At 40.6% G+C, this 27,456-nt stretch overlaps 1 protein-coding gene across 2 annotated transcripts in view; it reads right to left on the reverse strand.

The window, feature by feature from the left end:
* Positions 1–27,456, reverse strand: part of LOC126174517 (PAS domain-containing serine/threonine-protein kinase) — a 284,535-nt gene that overhangs the window by 121,192 nt on the left and 135,887 nt on the right. For both annotated transcript variants that reach the window (XM_049921043.1, XM_049921042.1), the window contains exon 8: positions 15,705–15,854. In XM_049921043.1, the coding sequence (XP_049777000.1) occupies positions 15,705–15,854 (150 nt within the window). The remainder of the gene's footprint in view (positions 1–15,704; positions 15,855–27,456) is intronic.

Raw genomic sequence — 27,456 nt, forward strand, 5'->3', positions numbered from 1 at the left:
GGTTTACTCTGCATATTCCCAAACCTGTATGTCATACTGGATAAATTATTGGAGCACCTGAATCCAGATATGAATGGTGTTTTTTGTGGAACAACATGCCACATGGATGATGGACAGTGTATTTATATATAGTGCACTACTGAACACCTTGGGAATTCTTATAACAGCATTGAAGCAAGTCTACATTCTCATGAGATTTGTTTTTAATATGCTCTTGTTTAAAAGGAGAGAACCACCTAATCAATAAAATATTCTTAAGCTCCCAGCTTCATCAAGTGGTTAAAAATCCATGAGCTTTTGGATGAGTGCTTGTCAGCCATTGTCAAGTAATAGACTGTCATGTGGTTGCTGCTGTTGTCCTTATATACTCTACTACCACCTGTGACATCATTGATGCATGTCCAGCACCATATAATGTAATATTTTTTATGCACACCTGCAGTGCCCACTTCAACCCAGTCACTGGAAGGTTGAAATGGGTACAAAACAAAATCACTACCTTGCATGGTGCCGGAGTGAGCACCAATGACATCATAGGCAGCGACACTGCTACTCAAGGACAGCAACCAGAATTATATGATAACCATCATTTGACAATGGCTGAGAAGCACACATCCAAAAGCTCCTGGATATTTACTCACTTGATGCATGTGGAAGGTCAAAAAAATGTTATTACTTTATATACCAGTGAGGCCATTTGACCGTAAACCATCCAATTATTAATATGAGAGACAGTGCCTGTTTACAGGTGGTTTCCGTAAGACTTCGAGGAGGTAAGTAAGTATACGTCTTAAGATTTGGATCAAAGACTTTGCTTTTAACAAACAACTGATACTTTATACAGGAGTTAAGGTCTATTTAATTGTAATCGCTACCATAATAACCTGAGTGGCTGCTCAAACTTTAAGAAGTTCCCGAAGAGTTCCAGGTTTTTCCAGGTAGCTATTACAAATTTTCAGGTTAATATATTAATTTCTTTCTCATATATCATGAATAAAGAAATAGTTGGGTAACAACTTGATGGTCACCACCAACAAGGAAATGGACTTTACAGCATAAAACATTTAGAGAGTTATGTTCACCTATACACCTGCACTGGTTGGTCCCTGGTCCAGAGTGGGAAATCAGCTGGGAAACCAACTACTGGTATTGCTGCATCTGATGCAGCAATGTTTTGGTCCACTCCACACCTGGAATCTGCAGCCAATTTGCGACAGCTGTGGCACTGCTGCTATTTTACTTAGTAGTGCCGAAAAATAGTTGTGGTGCTACAATACACTTGTTATGCTTTAAGCAATTTTGTAAGGCAAATCTCCATTACATAGATCATCAACATCACAAAGGTCACGATGCTAAGGAAACTGAACATTTCTGTTCTGAGCAGCATTAGACAAGAAAACACGTATAGATACATACAAGTGGCTGATGTAATTACTGCCAAAGGTTTATCATTCAAACTGGAAGTAGTATGGGGAGAAAAATGTCATAAGAAGCTCTTGATAAATTAAAGGGGAGGTTGGCATTACACATCACATAACTTTTCTCTGCTCAGAGTTGAGATATACTAGCCAATAAGCAGTTGCTTAACAGTTGTTTTTACACATTAATAACAATATCTGTATTTCAATTTTTTTTACTTATAATGATCAATAAAATAAAATAACAATGCTAGGTTAAAAATACAGAATTCACTGGGATTTTAAGAAATTCCCTGAGATTTTCAGGTGAAATTTAATATCCTGAGAATTCCAATTTTTCCAGAAAACAATCACCATCCTGCTAGCTTCCTAACGTTAACTGTTGAAATACAGTTCCTGCAATGAAGACTGATGATTATCAACTATTATGATGTGGCTTTTCCCAAACCCTTCCAACTGAATGACAGGATTTCCATCATTAGTCTGACTGTGCTATCAGTAATTTTAAATTAATATCTGATGCAAACATAGTAATATTATTAGGCTGTTATAATGAGACAATGTTACAATCGTATTTTGTAATAGCAAACAGAACAGAGTAGAACGGATCATACCATTTTCATAAAGTAAGCAGTATTAACTGACAGTCACCTCCACCTACTGTGGCACCTTACTTGCAATGACCATACGGAAACTTCATATGCAAGATTTGCACCATATGAACTGCAAATCTGACACCTTACTTGCAATGACCATACGGAAACTTCATATGCAAGATTTGCACAATATGAACTGCAAATCTGGCAATCTCTTGTAAAGAGAGAATGCCATTCAGCAGAAAGTATTGGACTTCCATACAATCAATAAACTGACTAGTTGACACAATGGGCCACTATCCTAAATGGCAACCAGTTAAGAAATTTAACTGAGGTCCCCAAAACTTAACACACTGTGCAAAATAATCAGAGATCAAATTGTAACAGAATCTTTCCAATTTCCACAATCCTATCTGTGACTAAGTCAAGCACTGTTGTTATTGTTGTTGTTGTGGTCTTCAGTCCTGAGACTGGTTTGATGCAGATCTCCATGCTACTCTATCCGGTGCAAGCATCTTCATCTCCCAGTACCTACTGCAACCTACATCCTTCTGAATCTGCTTCGTGTATTCATCCCTTGGTCTCCCTCTACGATTTTTACCCTCCACGCTGTCCTCCAGTACTAAATTGGTGATCCCTTGATGCCTTAGAACATGTCCTACCAACCGATCCCTTCTTCTAGTCAAGTTGTGCCACGAACTTCTCTTCTCCCCAATCCTATTCAATACTTCCTCATTAGTTATGTGATCTACCCATCTAATCTTCAGCATTCTTCTGTAGCAGCACATTTCCAAAGCTTCTATTCTCTTCTTGTCCAAACTTTTTATCGTCCATGTTTCACTTCCATACATGGCTACACTCCATACAAATACTTTCAGAAATGACTTCCTGACACTCACATCTATACTCAATGTTAACAAATTTCTCTTCTTCAGAAACGCTTTTCATGCCACTGCCAGTCTACATTTTATATCGTATCTACTTCAACCATCATCAGTTATCTTGCTCCCCAAATAGCAAAACTCCTTTACTATTTTAAGTGTCTCATTTCCTAATCTAATTTCCTCAGCATCACCCGACTTAATTCCATTATAATCGTTTTGGTTTTGTTGATGTTCATCTTATACCCTCCTTTCAAGACGCTATCCATTCCGTTCAACTGCTCTTCCAAGTCCTTTGCTGTCTTTGACAGAATTACAATGTCATCGGCAAATCTCAAACTTTTTATTTCTTCTCCATGGATTTTAATACCTACTCCGAATTTTTCTTTTGTTTCCTTTACTGCTTGCTCAATATACAGATTGAATAACATCGGGTATAGGCTACAAACCTGCCTCACTCCCTTCCCAACCACTGCTTCCCTTTCATGTCCCTTGACTCTTATAACTGCCATCTGCTTTCTGTATAAATTGTAAATACCCTTTTCAAAGAGAGTATTCCACTCAACATTGTCAAAAGCTTTCTCTAAGTCTACATTAACGTAGGTTTGCCTTGCCTTAATCTTTTTTCTAATGTTACCATTATTGCTACAAAAGGGTCTCAATATGGCGCCTGTCAGTGTCCCGAAGAGTCTGAAAGCACAGGTTTGTGTTCTGCACAGCAGAACAAAGCATGTCCGTAGGTGTGCTGGCTGCCTCTCTTGATATACTGCACTTCAGATCAGCACATGTCTGAATGTTTCCCCTGGTAAACCCTGTCCTCCAGGTAGCTTCGCAGCCAGAAATCACAGGGAGTGAGATCAGATGGTCTTGCCAGCTAAGCATTTGGAAATGATGGCTGATAATTTGGTCATTTCCAAATGTGTTTCGTAAAAGAAGGTGAACTTTACGAGCAATGTGTGGTGGGGCCCCATTTTGCATGAAAACTGTAGAGTTCAATGTGCTTCTCTCCTTTAGGGCGGGTATGACATTTGCTGGCAAAGCATATTGCATTAGCGCTGGCCAGTCACGCTGCACATCTTTGGCCCTTGAGCGCCAACCTGTTCAAAAAAGAATGAACATAGCTGTGAAGCTACACCATATGGTGACACGTTCACCACACAGAGGAACTTCATGCACACTGACTGGAGGAGAAAATCCCCACACTCGGCAATTCTGCGTGTTCACCTTATCAGTCAGAGAAAAGTGAACTTCATCTGTTCATAGGATGGTCCAGGGCCAGCTCTCGTCAACTTCAATATTTGAGAGGAAATGGAGTGCGAAGTCAACACATTGCAACTAGTGGTGCAAGCTGCTGTACGATATTGATCTTGTACAGATAATACTTGAGAATGGTTCAAAGCACTTTCTGCACAATGGACCATGGGATGTTCAACTGTCGTGACACAGCATGCGCACTGCCTGATGATCGGGAATTGTGCGCAGCATAGTCTGCCATAGCAACAGCGATTTCATCAACCACCTGTGGTGCAATCGGTTGTCAGCCTCTTACTGGAGCGACATTCAGTTCTCTATCAAGCTCCGCACAGCAGCTGGAGAAAGAGAACCCTTCCATAATCCTTTCAGCCGGCGATTTTCTTGAAGTGCAAGTGCTGCATTACTGTTGCTTTGATAATAGAGCTTCCCCAATAATGCCCTGCTCCTTTTGTCCAAGTTCATGTTAACTTGTCAGCAAGTGAACTGTGACTGGTCAGTGGTGGGAGACTATGAATCACGATGACTGATCACAGCAGCTGGTGGCCGTAGTTGGAACTGGACCCCATACTCTGGAAATAAACACTACCAAGTTTGCATATTATAATGTGTTAAATAGGGAAAGTTTAATCAAGATAGACCTGGAGACACTAGGAGCCGACAAGAACATGGTCAATAACAGAGACCAATAGAAGAGGACAGGGAGAGAGGCAATGAACCAATTATTATTATTTTTAGTTTGAGGGTGTAAATTATGTTTCATAAAACAGCAGTTCCAGAACTCAGTACAACAGCAGCTTAAGCTAGTATTGAGCAAGTCTACAGATGAGGACTATCCTCTCACTGGCATACAAGATGCCTTCTATTATAATGTGGATTATCAATAGGCATACAACTGTGCAACTCCCCTCCCCTCCATCCACCTATCTAGTCTCACCAATGTATACCAACTTGAAATTATGATGATTACTTAATGTCCCAAAACTGCAACCTAAAAGCAACTTGAACATTATCAGTACCAGGAGGTCATGAGGTGTGGGGTGGGCAGAAAAGCAGAGGACCACAGAAGGGGAAAAGACCGGTGGTTGTGTTGAAAGAGAGTGGCATATTTTGTGGGAGGGGGGGAATATGAATTAGGAGGTGGTGATAAGACAGAAGGGGTAGAAACCATTGGGTGGAGGCTCTGCCCATTCCTCCCTACCCCACATCCTCTTGACACTGCAGCTGGCAACCGTGTCTTGCCACCATCTAGCCCTTCACACTCTGCCAGGTAGTGCTCTTATCTTCCACCACCACTGCCCTGCTATCCTCCCCCCTCCCCTCCCCACCCCTCCCAAAGGCCACTCGTGGCTACTGCTTTTGCTCAACACAGCAGTTGCCTTCTGGCTGCAGTGGCTGAGTTAGCAATCATGTGCATACGTGAGCTTCTTTGTGTGAATGTTTTCTTTACTGAGGAAGGCTTTGGCCAAAAGTTCAGTCTCTAACAGACTTTTTGTTGCACATGTCTTCAACTCAGCATGTCAGTTTATGCTTTTCATAATACACCTACCTTACTTGCATGTGTGTGTTACCATTGAATGCAGGTGGCTGTGTGCATGTGAGAGATTATAAACATTTTGAACCATAAGAAGCTGCAGTCTAAAGACTGTGACAGTTACGTATCCTCTACACAAAGACTGCGTATATGGCCTGATCTATTAATATTTGTTGCTTTTATCTATACCTTCCTGATCACTCAAGCTAGTATTTTGAGATATAATAGTTGCGCTCACCTTTATTTAATACACTCATGTTTTAAGTGTGACCACAGAAAGCACATGTAAAAATTTCTACAGCATTTTCTGTCTGTAGTTTGTGAGGATTTCAATGTAGATTTCTTGAAAGAGACAAACAGAAAAAATGAATTGCAATCATCTACATCTAAGTGATTACTCTGTTATTCACAATAAAGTGCCTGGCAGAGGGTTCAATGAACCACCTTCAAGCTGTCTCTCTACCATTCCACTCTCTTAACAGCATGCGGGGAAAATGAGCACTTAAATTTTTCTGTGCAAGCCCTGACTTCTCTTATTTTATGGTGATGATCATTTCTCCCTATGTAGGTGGGTGCCAACAGAATGTTTTCGCAATCTGAGGAGAAAACTGCTGATTGAAATTTCATGAAAAGATAACATGGCAACAAAAAATGCCTTTGTTTTAATGATTGCCACTCCAATTCACGTACCATGTCTGTGACACTATCTCCCCTATTTCGCGATAATACAAAATGAGCTGCCCTTCTTTGTACTTTTTCGATGTCATCCATCAGTCTCACCTGATGCATATCCCACACTTCACAGCAATACTCAAGAATAGGGCGGACAAGTGTGGTGTAAGCAGTCTCTTCAGTAGACCTGTTGCACATTCTAAGTATTTTGCCAATGAATCGCAGTCTTTGGTTTGCTCTACCACAATATTATGTATGTGATCCTTCCAATTTAGGTTATTTGTAATTGTAATCCCTAAGTATTTAGCTGAATTTACAGCCTTCAGATTTGTGTGACTTACTGCTAAATCGAAATTTAGCTGATTTCTTTTAGTACTCAAGTGAATAACTTCACACTTTTCTTTATTCTGGGCCAATTTCCACTTTTCACACCATATAAATATCCTATATAAATCATTTTGCAAATCGTTTTGATCATCTGATGACTTTACAAGACAGTAAATGACAGCATCACCTGCAAACAATCTAATAGGGCTATGCCGTTAATATAGATCGGGAACAATTGAGAGCCTGTAACACCACCCTGAGGAACGCCGGATATTCCTTCTGTTGTACTCTATGACTTTCCGTCCATTACTACGAACTGTGACCTTTCTGACAGGAAATCACGAATCCAGTCGCACAACTGAGGCGATACTTCATAGGCACGAAGTTTGCTTAGAAGATGCTTGTGAGGAACGGTGTCGAAAGCCTTCTGGAAATCTAAAAATATGGAATCAATTTGACATCCCCTGTCGATAGCACTTATTACTTCATTAGTATAAAGAGCTAGTTGTGTTTCACAAGAACGATATTTTCTGAATCCGTGCTGACTATATGTCAATAAACCGTTTTCTTCGAGATACTTCATAATTTTCGAATACAGTATATGTTCCAAAACCCTACTGCAAATTGACATTAGTGATACGGGCCTGTAATTCAGCAGATTACTCCTTTTTGGGTATTGGTGTGACTTGAGCAATTTTCCAGTCTTTAGGTACGGATCTTTATGTGAGCAAGTGGTTGTATATAATTGCTAAATATGGAGCTATTTTATTAGCATACTCAGAGGAACCTGACTGGTATACAATCTGGACCAGAGGCCTTGCCTTTATTAAGTGATTTAAGCTGCTTTGTTACACCGAGGATATCTACTTCTATGTTTCTCATCTTGGCAGTTGTTCTTGATTGGAATTCAGGAATATTTACTTCCTCGTCTTTGGTGAAGGAGTTTCGGTAAACCATGTTTAATAACTCTGCTTTAGTGACACTGTCATCAGTGACTTCATCGTTGTTATCGTGCAGTGAAGGTATTGATTGCGTCTTACTACTGATGTGCTGGCCTCGCCCATTCATCCTGTCAGTGGGCAGATGGCCGCTCCTTCAGCAGGGCCCGAGCAGGCACATGGGGGCAAAGGCTTGCTGGTTACTGGGAGCTCCAGCGTTAGGTGGGTGATGGAGCCCCTGAGGGAAATAGCGTATAGGGATGGAAAGAAATCCAACGTGCACTCTGTCTGCCGGGAGGCCTCATCCAAGATGTGGAGGCGGCCTTGCCTGCGGCTATCGAGCGTACGGGGTGCAGTCGTCTGCAAGTAGTTGCTCACGTCGGCACCAATGATGCCTGTCACTTGGTTTCTGAGGCGATCCTCAGTTCGTACAGGCGGCTGGCAGATTTGGTGAAGACCGCTGGCCTCGCACGCGGGGTGCAAGCAGAGCTCTCTATTTGCAGCATCGTTCCCAGAGTGGATCGGGGTCCTTTGGTTTGTAGCCGAGTGGAGGGTCTCAACCAGAGGCTTCGTCGACTGACGGTCCTGGCTGCAGATTTCTAGACTTGCTCTATTGGGTGGGGAATTGTAGGACGCCCCTAGATAGGTCAGGGGTACACTACACAAAGGAAGCGGCTACTCGGGTAGCAGACTACTTGTGGCGTGCACTTGGTTTTTTTTTTAGGCTAGGCAGTAGTGCAAGGTGTCCTGATGAACACTCACCAGTCGACGTGCAGGCAGGGAAATCAGGATACACTCAGTGTAAAGACACTTCAGCTATCAAGATATTAGCAGTAAATTACCAGAGTGTTCGGAACAAAGTTCCTGAATTTACTGCCCTCCAGGAAGCATGTGGCGCGCAAATTATTCTCCGGACTGAGACCTGGCTGAACCCTGAGATAGGAAGTTCTGAAATATTTAGTGAGGATTGGAACGTGTATCGGAAAGACAGATTAGACACCATACGGAGTGGCGTCTTCATTGCAGTTGACAAAAATATTGTGTCTACTGAAGTCGAAGTAGAGTGTGATTGTGAAGTTATCTGGACACGATTAACAGGGCTAGGGGAAATAAAATTAATTGTTGGGTGTTATTACCGACCACCAGGTTCCACTGTGGCAGTTCTAGAATCATTCAAAAGGAGTCTGCATTCTGTATCACAGAAGTACCCGGATCATGCTATATTGGTCGGAGGCGACTTCAACCTACCTAGTGTAGACTGGGATGTCTATGGATTCATTACAGGTGGTAGAGACAAGCCGTTGTGTAAATTACTTTGGAACACTTTATCCGAAAACTGTCTTGAGCAGCTAAATCGACATCCAACGCGTAATGGAAATATTTTAGGTCTGGTAGCCACAAACAGACCAGACCTCATCGACGGTGTCAGTGTTGAGACAGGGATTAGTGATCATGATGTTGTCATTGCGACTATGGTTACGAAAGGTAGAAAAGTCGGTCAAAAAGGCTAGAGCAGATAAGCAGTTGTTAGCATCCCACTTAGTAAATGAATTAACTTCATTTACATCCGGTACGATGGACGTGGAAGAATTATGGGCAAATTTTAAACACATTGTAAATCACGCATTGGACAAGTATGTGCCGAAAAAGTGGGTTACAGACGGAAAAGACCCACCGTGGTTTAACAGTGCAATTCGGAGAATGCTCAGGAAGCAAAGACAGTTGCACTCTTGGTACAAGAAAGACCGGGAGAATGAGGACAGGCAAAAGTTAGTAGAGATTCGTGCTGCTGTAAAAAGAGCGATGCATGAAGCATTCAACCACTACCACCGTCATACCTTAGCAAAAGATCTTGCTGAAAACCCAAGGAAATTCTGGTCTTACGTAAAATCGGTAAGCGGGTCGAAGGCTTCTAGCTGAAATTTTAAATTTAGCATTTGAGAAATCTTTCACGCAGGAGGATCGTACAAACACACCACCATTTGTCTCGTACAGATTCCCGTATGGAGGACATAATGATAGACATCCCTGGGGTTGTGAAGCAGCTGAATGGGTTGAAAATAAATAAATCTCCAGGTCCAGATGGGATTCCAATTCGGTTTTACAGAGAGTACTCTACTGCATTGGCTCCTTACTTAGCTTGCACTTATCGCGAATCTCTTGCCCAATGTAAAGTCCCGAGCGACTGGAAAAAAGCGCAGGTGATGCCAGTATATAAGAAGGGTAGAAGGACGGATCCTCTAAATTACAGACCAATATCCTTAACATCGGTTTGTTCCAGGATTCTCCAACATATTCTCAGTTCGAATATAACGAATTTCCTTGAGACAGAGAAGTTGCTGTCCATGCATCAGCATAGCTTTAGAAAGCATCGCTCCTGCAAAACACAACTCGCCCTTTTTTCACATGATATCTTGCGAACCATGGATGAAGGGTATCAGACGGATGCCATATTCCTTGACTTCTGGAAAGCGTTTAACTCGGTGCCCCACTGCAGACTCCTAACTAAGGTACGAAGATACGGGATTGGTTCCCAAGTATGTGAGTGGCTTGAAGACTTCTTAAGTAATAGAACCCAGTACGTTGTCCTCGACGGTGAGTGTTCATCGGAGGTGAGGGTATCATCTGGAGTGCCCCAGGGAAGTGTGGTAGGTCCGCTGTTGTTTTCTATCTACATAAATGATCTTTTGGATAGGGTGGATAGCAATGTGCAGCTGTTTGCTGATGATGCTGTAATGTACGGGAAGGTGTCGTATTTGAGTGACTGTAGGAGGATACAAGATGACTTGGACAGGATTTGTGATTGGTGTAAAGAATGGCAGCTAACTCTAAATATAGATAAATGTAAATTACTGCAGATGAATAGGAAAAATAATCCCGTAATGTTTTAATACTCCATTAGTAGTGTAGCGCTTGACACAGTCACATCGATTAAATACTTGGGCGTAACATTGCAGAGCGATATGAAGTGGGAAAAGCATGTAATGGCAGTTGTGGAGAAGTCTGATAGTCATCTTCGTTTCATTGGTAGAATTTTGGGAAGATGTGGTTCATCTGTAAAGGAGACCGCTTATAAAACACTAATACGACCTATTCTTGAGTACTGCTGGAGCGTTTGGGATCCCTATCAGTTTGGATTGAGGGAGGACATAGAAGCATTTCAGAGGCGGGCTGCTAGATTTGTTACTGGTAGGTTTGATCATCATGCGAGTGTTACGGAAATGCTTCAGGAACTCTGGTGGGAGCCTCTAGAGGAAAGGTGGTGTTCTTTTCGTGAATCGCTACCGAGGAGAACCAGCATTTGAGGCAGACTGCAGTACAATTTTACTGTCGCCAACTTACATTTCGCAGAAAGACCACAAAGATAAGGTAAGAGAGATTAGGGCTCGTACAGAGGCATATAGGCAGTCATTTTTCCCTCGCTCTGTTTGGGAGTGGAACAGGGAGAGAAGACGCTTGTTGTGGTACGAGGTACCCTTAGTTAAACGATCCAATTAACAGTTCAGTCCGATTGTCAGGTATAACCTCTACCCACACTATTTCATACGAACTATCTACTTCAATTTCGCTACAAGGCAAACTACCTCTGACAGCAATAAATACTCCACCACCAACTCTATTCAATATATCCTTTCTGAACACTTAATTTGTTTGAAAAAAATTTCGGCTGAACTTATTTCCGGCTTTAGTGAGCTCTCTGTATCTACAACTATTTGAGCTTCAGTGCTTTCTATTAGGGCTTGGAGCTCTGGTTCTCTCCCAACACAGCTACGAGAATTTACAACTACAATACCAATTGTTTCTACAATGACCTTATTGTGTTATACCTGCCCACTTTTAGATGGACGCCCCTTCTGTTGTTCTCTGAGACCCTCTAACCTAAAAAACCGCCCAGACCCTCCCACACAGTCCCCACTACCCGTGTAGCTGCCTCCACTGTGTAGTGGACTCCTGATCTATTAAGCAGAACCCAGAAACCCACCACCTGATGGCGCAAGTCAAGGAATCTGCAGCCTACACGGTCACAGAACTGCCTGAGCCTCTGATTCAGACCCTCCACTCAGCTATGCACCAAAGGACCACAGTGGGTTCTATTGACGATGCTGCAAATGGTGAGCTCCGTCTTAATCTCGGAAGCAAGACTGGCAGTCTTTACCATTTCCACTAGCCGTCCGAAACCGAGACACGTCATTGGTACCGGTATGAGCCACCACCTACAGTTGGCTTCACCCTGTACTCTTCAGGGCATCCGGAAGCACCCTTTCCACACCTGGAATGACTCACCCCGGAATTCACATGGAGTGCACACTGGCTTCCTTCCCCTCCTTGCATCCATGTTCCTAAGGGCCCCCATTACGCGCCTAACGTTGGAGCTCCCAACTACCAGCAAACCCACACTCTGTCAATGCCCAGACCTTGCGGGCCGAGAAGCTTCCTCTGGAACAGGGTACACGACTGCATCCAGCTCAGAGACATCGTCAGCCACAGATAACACCCGAAACCTGTTCGTCAAACGAACTGGAGAGGCCCTACGATTGGCCCCTCGGAAAGTTTTTCACTGCCTGCCAGACTTTGGATTGATCTCCCACTCTACCACGGGTGAGGGGTCAACCTCAGTGCATGCTTTGTATAATTTCAACAGAAACAGAACAGATTAACCTCCTGACATATTTTGCACATTTCCACTCAATGACGTATTATGGAATAATTTTCTGGAACAACTCATCACTTACAAAGAAAGTGCTGATTGCACAAAAGTGAGCAGTTAAGATTAGTATGTGGTGTTCACCAGTGGTCATCACGTATATAACTCTTCAAGGAATTAGGCATTTTAACTGCACCATCACAATGCATACATTCACTAATGGAATTTGTCATAAATAATCCACGGCAATTTGAGAAGAGTAGTGACGTCCATACCTACAACACTAAGAGGAAAAAAGTGACCTTTATTGTCCATTATTAAAACTCTCAGGTACTAAGAAAGGAGTTTGCTATGCAGCAACAAAAACTTTTGATAATTTGCCCAATAATATTAAGTGTCTGACAAATTAGTGAAGCAAGTTTTAAATCTAACCTAAGGCCACTTCTACAATTATGGAAAGGATAGATTACTACACACCATAATTGCATACGGGCAGAAAAGACTGTTACACAGTAAGCTTTCAGCCAAAGCCTTCATCAGAAAAGAAAAGAGCACACACACACACACACACACACACACACACACACACACACACACACAGGCTGTTCAGGTCACCCACAGATAATGGTCATGTGTATATGATAGGTGTGCTTTTTTGCACAACAATATGGCACCTCCCTGTCCTTCAAAATGCTTACTCAACATCCGACACTGTTCACAACCATTACATATACTACCAGGTCTTGCAAGAACACTTAATACAAACAACATTGATGCATTCTGGTGGCCATTCTATATCTCACAGGGAGTTGCAATTCTAATCATTTATATACCTGCCAGTGGTGTGTACATGTATGAAGCTACACTGACATCTGACAATGTCTTCTGTGTGCTTCACTTTTGTGGTCATGCATTGCGTATTTATGTGGTAGGTTTGATGCCTTCAACTGCACTTATAGGTCCTATTCCATTTGCAATCAATGCTGATATTACACTACACCACCTTAAAGAAAGTTCAGCATATTGGAAATAGATTTTTTGTACTCTCTATGGATGTATAATGATTACCCAGTATCCACAAGATCACCTGTTATCAGAGAGGGGTTTGAAGATGGTGTAATGTGACACAGAAATCAATTGCAAATAAAGTAAAACCTATAAATACAGCTGAAGTTGTCATATCCCTAATACAGTTACAGGTCTTTTTTTGGGGAAGGGTCACTATTTTTTCCATCATCAGAATCATCCTTTGTGGACCTACTGACATTTGTTATTGCCTCGTATTCCTCATTATTACATAATCTTCAGGACTAGGAATACAGTTGAGTATGGAGAGCTTTTTGAATCTTTCCACTATGGATTCTCTTTAAATCCAGTTCACGCATTAAATATCTGTTTTTCCACAGTTCAGAGTTTCTTTAACTTGCCTCCTGGAAATAGGTCTTCGGAGTAGACAGACATAATAAAGTTGTGGCAGTCCTGATAAGTTAAAAAAACAAAAACAAAATACATTTCACTGTATTTGTCCGACACATTTAGCTGCAATTCATTAAATATTTCCTTCTTAGCTCCATGAAAAGCTTTGCAAGTAGAACTGTTTTTCTTAATTACAAGCCTTCATTTAATGCTACAAACATACATTTGCTTCTGTGATGCCACATTTACTTCAGTGATACCACATTTACTTCCTGTAATGCAATAATAGTTAATGACATCTGCTTAATAAATGACCATTAATTTAAAGTTAGTATAGCGATCTAGCATTGGAAAGTACAACTGAAGAGAGTAAAAGAAACTTTACAAGATGTACAACTTTGCTTCTTCCGTTTTTTCCCCAACATTTGAGGCTTTAATGAAACAAATTGGTTACACATGTATCATTCAAAGCATTTTCCATCGCTGGCCACTACTTTCTCCCATCTTTCGGGCAGTGTACGAATACCGCGTCGAAAAAATTTTTCATCTTTTGAAGTGATCCACGAATCGATCCAATTTGTGACTTCATGAGATGGGAAGTGTTGGTCAGCCAGACCATGTGCCATTGATCTAAAACAGGTGATAGTCAGAGGGAGCAATGTTTGGAGAATACAGCAGGTGGGGTAGGACTTCCCATTTTAATGTTTCCAAGTATGTTTTGACCCCTTTTGAAAGATGGGGCCGAGTGCTGTCATGTTGCAAAATCACTTTATCATGCCTCTCGCTGTATTAAGGCCATTTGTCTTTTAATTCTCTGCTCAAATGCATTAATTGCATTCGATAACAAGCACCTGTGATTGTTTAACTTGGTTTTAACATCTCATAGTACACGATGCCGAGCTGATCCCACTAAATGCAGAGCATGATCTTGGAGCCGTGAATATTCAGTTTGGCCTTCGATGTGGAAGCATGGCCAGGATATCCCCATGATTTGTTGTGTTTAGGGTTATCATAATGAATCCATTTTTCGCCCTCAGTCACAATGCGATGCAGAAATCCCTTGCGTTTTTGCTTCTGAAGCAACTGTTCACAAACACACAAACGCTGTTCAACGTCTCACACGGGACCCAGTTCCTTCTTTCTGAATCATGCCCATAGCCTTGAGATGTTTTGAAATGGCTTGCTCTGTCACTCCCATTAATCGTGCCATTTCTTCTCGAGTCTGATGTGAGTCTTCACTCAGCAATGTCTCCAATTCTGCATCTTCAAAAACATTCTCTCTTCCACCACTACACTGGTCTATGACGTTAAAAATCACCATTCCTGAAGCGCTGAAACCACTCACAACACGTTCTTTCACTAATAGTGTCTTTACCATACGTACTTGAGAGCATTCGATGAGGCACAGCCACTGTTTTCTTCATACTGAAACAAAACAGCAACACCACCCACAAATGACAAGAAATGGGCTCGTAAACTGACATTTTCAATCAAGAACAACTTTACGACGCAGACAAAAATCAACTAATGTTTGAATGAGGTTATGTTGACCGAGGCCCAAGCTAACTGCCTGATATCTGTGATCTGTTTCTTTTGACCGCTACTTACCGTTGTCGCCACCTATCCGGTAACGGTGGAAGCTAAGTTGTACACCTTGTATATGCACTGAATCACTCAAAAAACATTATTTTTGAATTCAGTAGTACACATTTATCCATCATATAGCTTGCTGTTCACAATATTTGAAAAACCAGAAATAAAAAAAATTTAAGGACCAACAAGAAATAATTTGAAAATAATGAACATTGTATGTTCATGTTCCCAAACTGGGAGAGCAGTACCAAGCATTTAAGGACTATAATCATCTTAGTGTCATATAGTGTATATCTGTCTGTTTCTTTCTTTCTTCCCTGCTATTACAGAACCCCCCCCCCCCCCTCCCTAAACACACACACACACACACACACACACACACACACACACACACACACACACACACACACCAGAGAGAAGTTTAAAAGTTTACCTTTGGCATGACCTCTTCGGGGCAAGGCACTTTGAGAGATGGTATAAGGCTGGAAATGTCTGTCCCTTGAAGTTGCTCTTCCTCATACTGGAATATAATTCCAGCCTCTGTGTCAGCAGATATAATGTAGCCCCTGTCATCTATCACAATCTGGAAATGCAATTGCAAACATTTACTATCATGTGTTCATTTATTCCCCATTGATCACTTTACATCAAATAAGCTTTGTTATATGTAGATAGCAGTCGTTTTTAATTTGACATAGTGTACGAAAGTCAACTGTTCCAAGGACAGACAGTTGGAATTTGTTCTGTAACAACAGAAGAAAACTTTTACATACAACACTGGAATTATTGTACAATCATATGATAAAAATGAAGGGAATTGTTTGACAAGGGACAGATTAATACAAAACTATTTAACTGTTAAGGAATATATATGAAACTGCAACCAGAAACTACATAAATAATAAAATATAATTGCTGGTCCTCTACGACAATGCAATGTTAAAATTACACTATCTTACACCTCAGAGTACTATCTGGATTTTATAAAGGTAGAAGAAACAGTTACCAATTCACGTGAAAGAAACCATCAACCTCTTCCCAACAAAAATTCCTGAACAAATAGGGAGCACAATGATGGATGCAGAGATTGGTGACCACATGGCCACTGTAACAAGACAATACTGTAACATTCAAGCTCATCAAAAATAAATGCAAAATATATCTATTTAAAAGAGCAGGGAACACTTCATTTGATGCCCTCTTAAGAGAGAGGTTTCACTCCTTCCAAATTAAATATGTAAATGTAGACCAGAAGTGTTTTAATTCAAAGAAATAGTATCAACACTAATTCAGAGAGATACGATATAAATTAATACACAATAGTACTGAGTGCCCATGGGACACAAAACAGGTCAGTACACTGTTGCAGAAGCAACAAAAAAAAGCATGACAAATTTAAAAGAACACAAAATCTCCAAGATTGGCAATGTTTTATTGAAGCTTGAAACCTAGTGTGGACTTCAATGTGAGTGACTTAATAGTTTACACAATGGAACTGTCTCGAAATCTAGTACAAAATTCAAGAGATTCTGGTCATATGTAAAGTACACCAACAGCAAGACACAATAAGTACCTTCACAGCATCATAGCAATGGTTATGTTATCAAAGACTTTGCCACTATAATGGAGTCATTGGTTTCAAAAAAAAAAGAAGAAGAAGAAGAAGAGAGGCCAGAATTCAAACTGAGAACAGCTCCCAACGTAACTTGGAAGTAGATATCCATGGTACAGCAAAGCAGCTTAAATCACTTAAAAACTGGAAGTCTTCCAAACCAGATAGAACACCAATTATGTTCCTTTCTGAGTATGCTGATACAATAGCTGCATACTTAGCCATAATATACAATTGGAAAGTTGCAAAGGAAAAAGGAGTAATCCAATCAATTACAAGAATTTTCGATTTTGGGTCATTTACTGTATTTGAACATTATGAGTTTTCTCTAAGAAAATGGTCTCCTGGCAAATGATCAGCATGGATTCAGAAAATATTCTTGTGAAATACAAACAGGCCTGTATTCGCTGAAAGGGAATCTCAATTTGGTTCCATAATTCTAGATTTCCAGAAGGCTTTTGACGTGGTTCCTCACAAGCTACTTCTAATCAAATTGTGTCTAAGGAGTGTCACCTCTGTTGTGCGACTAGATTTATAATATTTTGTCAGAAAGGTCAAAGTTCTTGGGCATTGACAAAGTCATCGAGTAAAATGGGAGCGATATTTATGGTTCCCCAAAAAAGTGTGACAGGAGCTCTGCTGTTTCTAATCAACACAAACGATTTAGGAGATAATCCGAGCAGCCCACTGGAGTGTTTGCTGATGATTCCGTCATTTACCATCTCATAAAGCCGTCATAAGATCAAAACCAATTGCAAAATGATTTACACAAGACATCTGTATGATGAAAAAGTGGTAATTGACTCTAAATAATGATAACTGAGAAGTACTATAAGGGATCTGCCAAATTTCGGTTCATAATAAATCACACAAATCTAAAGACTATCAATTCGACTATATACTTAAGATTTACATTACAAATAACTTAAATGAGAGCAGTCACATAGATAATGTTGTGGGGAAAGTGACTCAAAGGCTGTATTTTATGGCAGATCACTTAGAAGATGCAGCAAGTCTACTAAATAGACTGCTTACATTATACTTGTCCATCCTCTGCTGGAGTATTGTTGCATGGTAATGGATAAGCATCACATAGGACTCACAAAGAACATAAAAAAAGTTGGAAGAAGGGCAGTTCGCTTTTTATTACCGCAAAATAGACTAGAGTGTGTCATGGATATGATATGAGAGTTGTGATAGCAAGCATTATAATGAAAGTGTTTTTGTTGCAGCCGGGTCTTTCCACAAAATTTCAGTCACCAACTTTACCTCTGAATGCAAAGAGATTTTGGTAGTGCCCACCTACATAGAAGAAATGATCATCATAATAAAATAAAAGAAATAAGATCTCACACAGAAAGGTTGAAGTGTTCACTTTTCTGCACACTGTTCAAGAGTGGAACAATAGAAACAGCTTGAAGGTAGTTCAAAGTTCCCCCATCAGGCACTTAACTGTGAACTGCACAGTAATCATGTAAATGTAAATGTGTTGCAACCTAAACAAGAAAAAGAAAGTCATGGATGACTAACTAAAGATAGCTAATGGATCACAAGAAGCAGCTGCAAATCAAACCCAGGTGAATATAGAAGAGTGAACAAAATTATTAGGGGGAGAATCATAGAAGCAAAAGAAGAACTGAAACAAAAATACGCATGCTAAAACTTTAAAAATTAGACAACATCACTGTTTGTAAGAAGAAGAAGAAATGACTGGGAACTCCCATGCAAGATGCTTGTGTATTAGCAGATCATCTGCAGGAGCCACCCGTTTGGAGGAAACAGGGACAAGTTATTTTAAAATGTTTATTTTTAAATATTAACTTCTATGCTCTGAATTGGTTGCTGTGAACACCACCCACAGCCTTCCCACAGTTCCAGTACGTGCTGCTTGACTAAACAGGGTGTTTTACAGTGATGACTGCTGACAGAGGGATGCCTTAGGTGTGTGTTGATCACAATCTTCGACCAATATGAGTGCAGGGAGGAATCACGTGGGGTCTTGGATGCGAATGCCTGACAGCCATGGCAGATACAACTCGGCCTCCTAGCTTCTGGCTTCCAATCTGTTAACACATGCCTCTCTCTAAGGTCCACTTGGGACTCTGGCCATAGCAGCCAACTACATACGGACAATGACTTTCCTAGGTGCACTGTCTGTATCCCTTTAAGGTGGATAAATACCCTTTTTTTACCAGATTTTTATTGTCTTATGTTTTAATGCAACTGTTCCGTATGCATACCTGCCTACTCATCCTTGGTCCTAACTGAACAACAGGCATCATTATGTCGCAATAGTTCTCACCTTTTGGTCTGGAAATAGTTGCCCTATGTATCTGGTTGCCGCCACAAAAATGTTAGCAATGGAAGGAAGCCACAATTTCTTTTACACAGCCTGTAGCCACATCTGCGTTGTGTTAGCCATAGTGGCAAGTGTGGAATTTGTCTGCACTACCTAACACATCCTGATGATGTCTGTCACTTGGCACCTGTACGCACACTGTGTGTGAGTCCACTTGTGCTGGCCGCAGAGGCCTCCAGCCATGCCATTCTTTTGCAGCACGCCATCTTGCTATCTGCTGTTGGGCTTTGTTTGTTGTCAGTGTCGTCTTCTCCTCCCATTACCATGAGAGTCCAGGTATCAACGGGTCATCACTGTCTCATCGCTGCAGTTCTGCTTCTGCCTAACCCAGGGTCACGGTACCTATGTTGTTGGTATGCACCATCATTATCGTTGTCAACTCCATGCTCTGCAGCTAATGTGAGTGTTGCTAGCGCCTCCCTTTTGCTTCCTGCAGTGAACGAACATGCCAGTGTAGCAGGCTTTTGAGATTATTCCACTGTAGGGTCTACTTTTTTACTTTTGGATTGGTTTTACTATTGTTAACTGTTATTCCACTTTTTGGTGTTACCACACCTTTGATGCGTTCCCAGCAAGAAGGTGCACCTGAAAGCGGTCATTTAACAAGATCAAATCTGTGAGTTGGAGGGATGGGTGGTAGAGCTGTGATTGCAGGCAGCTACTCCAGGGTGAATTTTGGTGCGTAAGTCGCCCATGACAATCCTAAGGGAGTTTAAGCTTTCTCACCATCTGTTACCATGAGCAGCTTACTGGCAGTTACTCTCATTTCATCCATTTCAGAGAGACCCAATGAGAAAGTAAATACATTTTTGAAGAACGCCCATAATGTAGGTAGCATGTGTTCGTGGCCAGAGGGTTTTGCTGAAGGTAGCACAATTCAAGTTGTCCAGAGGTGTGTGCATTTTCATCAAATCAGTTGAGGTTTTGAAAAATACTGAGAGATTCAACACCGTGGTTAAGGCCTTGGCAGAGCAGTATTCCAGTAAGAAATAAATCAGCAACTAACATGAAAAACACACTACCTCAGACAAAGAATCAGGTAAGATATAAATGATTCAGCCAATGAATCAGAACTACATCATGCAAAACACTTTCTCTTGGTCACAACGTAACCAGCAACGAAGTACTTTTGCAGGAGGTGTAAGTGTATGGTTAATGTTTTTATTAGCAGTATCAGCCACTGATTGGTAATAGGGATAAGACTGGTCCTCCAAGCACTCTTCACTCTTCATAAAGTGGTTCATTTCGAACTGTTGCCTGAGAAGTAAGGCAATTTCTATTTGTGCCTACGTGAAAAAATGAGATGAGATGATCTGCGCTGCGTGTTACCTAGCGGTACCGCTTGCAGACGATGTGAGTTGCCCATATGGCCAATAAATGTTTGGCTCCTTACCGACCTAATTGTAGAGAGAGTATACACTTACAAATGTACTGCCTGCAGTCACAAAATAGACAAACCCACGTACACAGCAGGCCTCCCAATAACAATGGAAGCAGAAGAGTTAATCAGGGAAATGACAGGATGACAAGTGCAGCCACCCCACTTTCCCATTAAAAGCGTAACTCATCAACTTCCATCGCGTAAAAGAGTTGCCAAGTGTCACTGTGACTGGCACTATGTGAGGAAATCCAGTACAAATTTGTGTGTACATGTGAGCACAAATAAGCTTAGTTCTTCCACCTCCTGGAGATAAGCACTGACTGAAGTCATCACGCTGCTGCACTAGCAGTCTACGGTACCTGGGAAATTGCTCTGTTAAATTGGTGCTTGATGGAAAAAAATATGGGAACGAAATGGGGGTTACGAAGAGCAAGGTCAGGATTTTGAAACCATCTTGGAATACATGTTCTGTGCCAGTGCCAGGGCATGATTGACCTACAGGTCCCTTACTGTCTAATTCGGCAGAGCAATTCGTCATTTTTTGTGGCAATAGCACCTTACAGGCATGAGGAACTCTGGGGAAGGACACAATTACCCTGAAATACCACCATACATCTTGGTGTTAAAGGCAATCACCCCTCCAAAATAAACAGCACTTCAGAAAGCTTCCCTCGGTGACAACCATAAACCGAGCTCTTAATGGAACTTCATTCTCGGTAGGCCCGCTCACCTAGAATGAAGTTTTGCACAGACTCCGCGCAAAGTGAGAACTTTGCAATGTAGAGATGAAAAATTTAAGGGAGTGTATCCCCATATGTTTGGATAACTTTTGAGTGAGAAATGTTACAATACCCCATGGAAAAGTACAGGACAGTAGGCAGAAACCAATCAGTCATGAAATACATGCCCACCCCACCCCCAGGTCCCTATAGGGAAAAAAAAAAAAAAAAAAAACAACAACAACAACAACAACAACAGAAGTCTTTGCCTGTCAAAGTAGTTTACACAATCACACCACACTTTGAACAGAGGTTGCAAGGAAAGGCATCACATTTAACTGGGTCTGAACAGCATCTGTTTTACCTGGTCTTGGAGGAATACACTTGGTTGTTCGAGCAAAGGCAATATTTTCCAGCTGATGGCCTCATTTACCATGAAATTACAACCATAGATGATAGACCTATAGTGCAGAGACCATACAGAATTCTTTGCCACTATCTCTCATAGAAGAAAATATCCAGCAACAACTTGATGCACAATTTATACAAGCATCCACTAACACCTGGGTCTCACCAATATTGGTTGTAGCTAAGATATCAATCAATGGTGAGAGAACCTATTACCTGTGTGTGGATATGAGGATGGTAGATAAGGTCACTACCCCTGACAAACTGGGCATAGCATCGATGAAACCTGTAAAGATTTGGGAATTGCAATTCTTCACTACCTTAGGCATGAAATCAGGCAACCACCAAATTACAATAGACCCTCAAGACAGACCAAAGATTGGTTTCGTAGCATCTTCTGGACTGTATGAGTTTAAGGATGCCCTTTAATCCAAGGAATGCACTTGCCAGTTTCCAAGATTTACATTCTTGCTACGGCAAGGACTGAAACCTGTAACATGTTTGGTTTACCTACATGACATAGTGTTCTCCTGCACCACTGAGGAGAACGGTGAACATATGAGGAATGTGTCGTCAATATTACAAAGCGACCATTTGAGTCACAAGTTTAAGTGCTTGGGACATATTATAAGCTTCGCTGGAGTAAAACCAGACGCATGGCAGAAAGAAACTGTAGACAATTTTCCTACTCCTACTAATGTCAAAGAGTTACAGAACTTTTCATGTGGCGAAATATTGCTTTCTTTTTTGTATACGACAGTGCTACGGAAACTGAACTTCTAGTGCGGCTACTGAAAGGAGTAGCCTTTGAATGGTCTACAGAATGCAAAACTGCTATGCAAGAAGTTAAAGGATTTTTTTAACAAGTTCTCTCTTAATGGGATACCCTGACTTCGAAAAGCTGTTCATATTGTCATGTGACAGCTCTGACTTTGCTGTAGGCTGCATTTCGTGACAGCAATATGAGAATTATCCTTCTCACCAACTTGGTAAGGATGAAGTTAGTAACAACGCTATGGGAAAGGAGACACTGGCTTTAGTATTTGATCAGGGTGTATACACAGACATGGAAAAAAAATTCCTGGATTTTTCCTGGATCTCCCGGTTAAAAATTCATTTTCTCCCGGGTGAAAATACACCTTTTCTGTGTTAAGTGACAGTATACTTTCCCTCGGACTGTAAAACATATCATTTGAATGGATATGGTTTTATACAGCAGCGTAGAATTTCCTGGCACTTTAGAATACGAAACTCAGAGCGAAAAAACACGTTTTGGAAAGATCTCTGATGTGCAGTAACATGTACGCTGCATATTTTCGTATCACGAAAGTATAAATTTGAATTCCAACAACAGGAAAATTTAATGGTTTAAATTAATATACATAGTGTTGCTACAAGAAAAGCAAAGCTTTCGCGTATAATGTTGATTTGTTTAGCGCATGTTACACCTTAAGGTACATCACACAAATATACCAGTAAAATTTTTAATACCGACGTAAATCTCTGATCTTCTGGGCTAGAAATTCTTCCGAATGGCTCGTCATCAAAGAGTTGATTTTTAAAAGAGAGCAAACGCTCTACGATATAGGAAATTCATAGTACATTCTCGCACATAGTTCATCTTCCGTAAAAGGAAATTTACTTTGAAAATAACGCTTTTCGAATAAATGTTCGCAATATTTTCCCGCGACTTATTTAACCCTGCTGTTCTGTTCACTTTTACTTGACATATATACTGTTCGGGTCAATATGACCCGACATATCAAAATGCTTTAGAAACATAAATTTTGGTACAGTTTTAGCTATCGACATTGTTGTTCTATTCCAGTACCTTGTTAGTAATAATAATAATAATAATAATAATAATAATAATGGTAATAATAATAATAATAACAATGCATACAACTTTATTGAGGGATATTTTTCATTTAAATATGCACATAAATTTGAAACAACAGACAGTTTCCATTACAGGCATTCAACTTAGAAAGCACTACAGTTTTTCCATACTTCTATTCTTATTGTTGACAGTTTAGACGTAAGTATTGACATTTTCTAACAACAGACAGTTGTCATTACAGATATTCATCTTAGAGCACACTACAGTACAGAACACACTACAGTTTTTTTATTACATTCCAACATAGAAAGCACTACAACTTTAGAATCCTCTCTTCTTACTGATTGTAGTTTAGGCACAAGTATTCACATAAATTTGAAACAACAGAATTTTCAATACAATCATCTTATAAAATACTACAGTTCTTTTCTTACTGCTTGCACTGTGGACACAAGTAGGTTACATGTTTCTTGCAAATATGTTTACTACATTTTCCACACACCATGTTTGTTTTATTGTCATTACTTGATGGACAGAACTTACAGCGTGCACGTTTTGTAGATTTTCTTGTTGTTACCGATTCTGACACACCACCCACATCATTCGGGTTTTGGATGCTTGTGACCATTCTCAAAGAATCTTCTGTTCTTGGGAAATGCGTTCTTGATGCAATATGTTCTTTTATCAGTGACTTTCCAAGTTCCTCCAAGAATATTCTCCTTCTAGTCAATTTGCTTGCATTCCAATTAGGGTCAACCGAAATCCACAAAACGTATGCATTATAAGCAGAAACATCAAGAATATTGTAGAAAACTATCATTGGCCACCTATTACTTTTTCGTTTGCATGTATATGTACCTAATAACTGATCAAGCGTGTCTACAGCACCTTTGGTTGAATTATAGTCCAAAATCATTTTTGGCTTCTTATCAGCCCTGTCACTGATTTCCGCATCATGGTGGAGAGTGCTCATAAGTACAACATTCTTGTGTCTCTTAGGAATATAATTAACCACAGTAGTGTCATTTGTGAAGTAAAATGAAGAGCTGTGTACCTCCTTGTTGGTCATTTTGTGTGGAAGCTCCGGCTTATTTTTCCGTATAGTTCCCAACATAGTCAATTTCCTTTTCAGAAGCAGCTGCCCCAAATTGTACGACGTAAAAAAGTTGTCACACGTGATATTCTGACCACGTAACTCAGAAGTGAGATCAGATACCACCCTCATTCCCTGATTTCTTTCTGGTGCCGCTCCACTCACCTTTCCTGTATAAATTTGGGCTTTCAGTACGTATGAAGTTTTGCTGTCACACATGGTCCATATTTTGATCCCATATTTTGCCGGTTTACTTGGGATATACTGCTTGAATGGACAGCGACCTCTAAATGCTACTAACTGCTCGTCAACAGTAACATTTTCTCCTGGATTATACAGTTGAGGAAGGACCTCTACCCACTTCTCCCAAATACTACGAATTGCGGCAAGTTTGTCAGTACGTCGTCTTTCCTCTCTAGTAGATTTCTTGTCAAATCGCAGGACACGTGATATCTTACAGAATGTTTCATGAGACATGGTTGCTCGAAATATGTTTCGCCCAGTATCTTTATCCCACAAACTTTTTGTAGACTCCCCATGAGATCGATATACACCCGCTAGGAGTAAGAGTCCTAAGTATGCATGGAAAACAGAACCATCAATATCTGTCCACTGTTCACCATAAACTCGCTGCCCTTCAATATTTGTCATCTCTATTATTTCATTTTGAAGCGCTGTGTGAAATACTGCTTCAAATGAACATTTTACATCAGATATTCTGCTGACTGCATACCTGGTAACTCCTGGGGTACTCTTGATGATGTTCGAAGCTGGTAGGCGACCATGTTGTGCTGGTGGATGCAACTGCCATTCTATATTCCCATTTTTAGAAAGAAAAGTCTCTACACTATTTTGTATGGGCTGTGGACTGTCGTAACTGTCATCGGAACACTCGCTTTCAGATGCATTGCTGATGTGATCTTCAAACTCAGAAAGTGATCCTTCATCTGGTGAGGCATTTACTATTTCTTCCAACTCACGATCATTCAATGGTCTCATCGCCATGGTGTCACAAGTCAAACTGGGCAGAAACAAAGCATTCCAATTATTGAGAACTGCCAATTATTATTTCCTGGGGAAAGCAACAAACAAGCCCATTGTTGTGAACGCATGGAGCTTTAGGTGATTGTTGAGAGTAAGTTGGAATGATGCAGTCACTATTCCCACACAACACAACAAAAATAATTTTCGCCATTTCCAGATTTTAGAAATAAATACGAGTTACACTAAACATATTTGTGTCGGGTCATTATGACCCGAACATTACATATGCAACTATTACAGTTGAAGCCCAAACTTCTTAAACTTTTTTAAAACCTTTTAAAACACATGCTGCTCATCCATTTTCAGACAAAGTCACAAAGTTTCATAAATATATATTGGTATTTACATAATGTAAAATAACGTTCATATTCGTTTCGGGTCATATAGACCCGAACAGAACAGCAGGGTTAATAGATTCATTTCAGCAGTTGCCAGACAGCGCCAGATAAGAGGCGTCACCGCACTCGTGCAGCTATTAGTGACGTAGGAAGCCCTAATGTTCGTACGTGGAAAACATCAAAAGATCTTACTTCTTGTCATAAAAGAAACAAGACGTGAGAGGATACTCCAAGAGCGTCGGAATTTCGTGAACCGTACTAAAATGCATAGTTCGCCTTACAGTGCACATCCGTATGTCCAGATTCCCAATGACGTAGGCCACGACCAGATATGAAGCTTTTCAGTTTGGTTTTCGGGACGTAAATTTTCTTCTAGTACCAGTACTGTATTATGTCATGTTTGGTTCTTTGTTATGGCATAATGCAATAAGTGTTAGATGATGAAGACGTGCACTTGAAAACCAGCGGTTCGTTTCAATGCCTCAGCAGGAAACCCTAATAAAAGCCAAATTTCTTTAGCTAACCGACAAAAATAACTTTATTGTTCTGCAAGGCGATTAATGCTTGACTGTCAGAAAGGTGGAAATAAAATAAAATCTGAAACTAGTAACATATTTTAGCCTTCCGTAATTACGTGAATATATTTTAATTCACTTAATAACTCCCAGCCACAGGAATCCGTCTTGTTTTCATTTGACGTGAGAGCAGTAAACGAAGAGCAAACAGAAAAATCACTAAATGTAAACACGAGTCACGTGGAGACTCCCCTATAACTCAGGCTGCTCTGCGCATCAGAACGTAAAAAAAGTTCTTTGGTCTTGAGTGTGCGGTGCAGTGCCACGCCTCTTCAAACAACATTCTTTTCGCCCTATGGAACTCAAACGTATATATTTTGTAATGGATGCCATCAAGCTATTTCAGGACAGTGGAAATTGAAATGTCCTGTAGTGCCTATCCTGCTCCCAGTCGTCCGGTTTGACATTCTGCACAACCCCTCGCAATTAATACTGGATAGGATTTTATTGCTTATTAGCTAATAACTTGCTCTTCTGTGTAACATAAAATTAAATATAGGATACCTAAAACCAGTAATGACAAGAGACAATACACATTTCTTCCATTCTTAGGTTCTAGCGATTTTTCTCTCTAATCTTGGTACAACTTTACATGGCGTTCTTTCCTTCCTGCGAAAAAACTATTACCTTATCAAAGTTCGTCAAACTTTCTGCTACATGAAAAATGCAATTGTTGTCTAATACTGAAAAAGCATTTAATACAATTAGTACCCAAGACTGGTGTGGTTTCTCGATCTGATAACGTCTATTCAGTCACTGTGTTCCGGATAAAACAAAATATGCCTTTCTAACATTGCAGCAATTGTAACACACACC

This window comes from Schistocerca cancellata, chromosome 1 (assembly GCF_023864275.1).
Source record: "Schistocerca cancellata isolate TAMUIC-IGC-003103 chromosome 1, iqSchCanc2.1, whole genome shotgun sequence".
In the NCBI taxonomy this organism is placed as follows: Eukaryota; Metazoa; Arthropoda; class Insecta; order Orthoptera; family Acrididae; genus Schistocerca; species Schistocerca cancellata.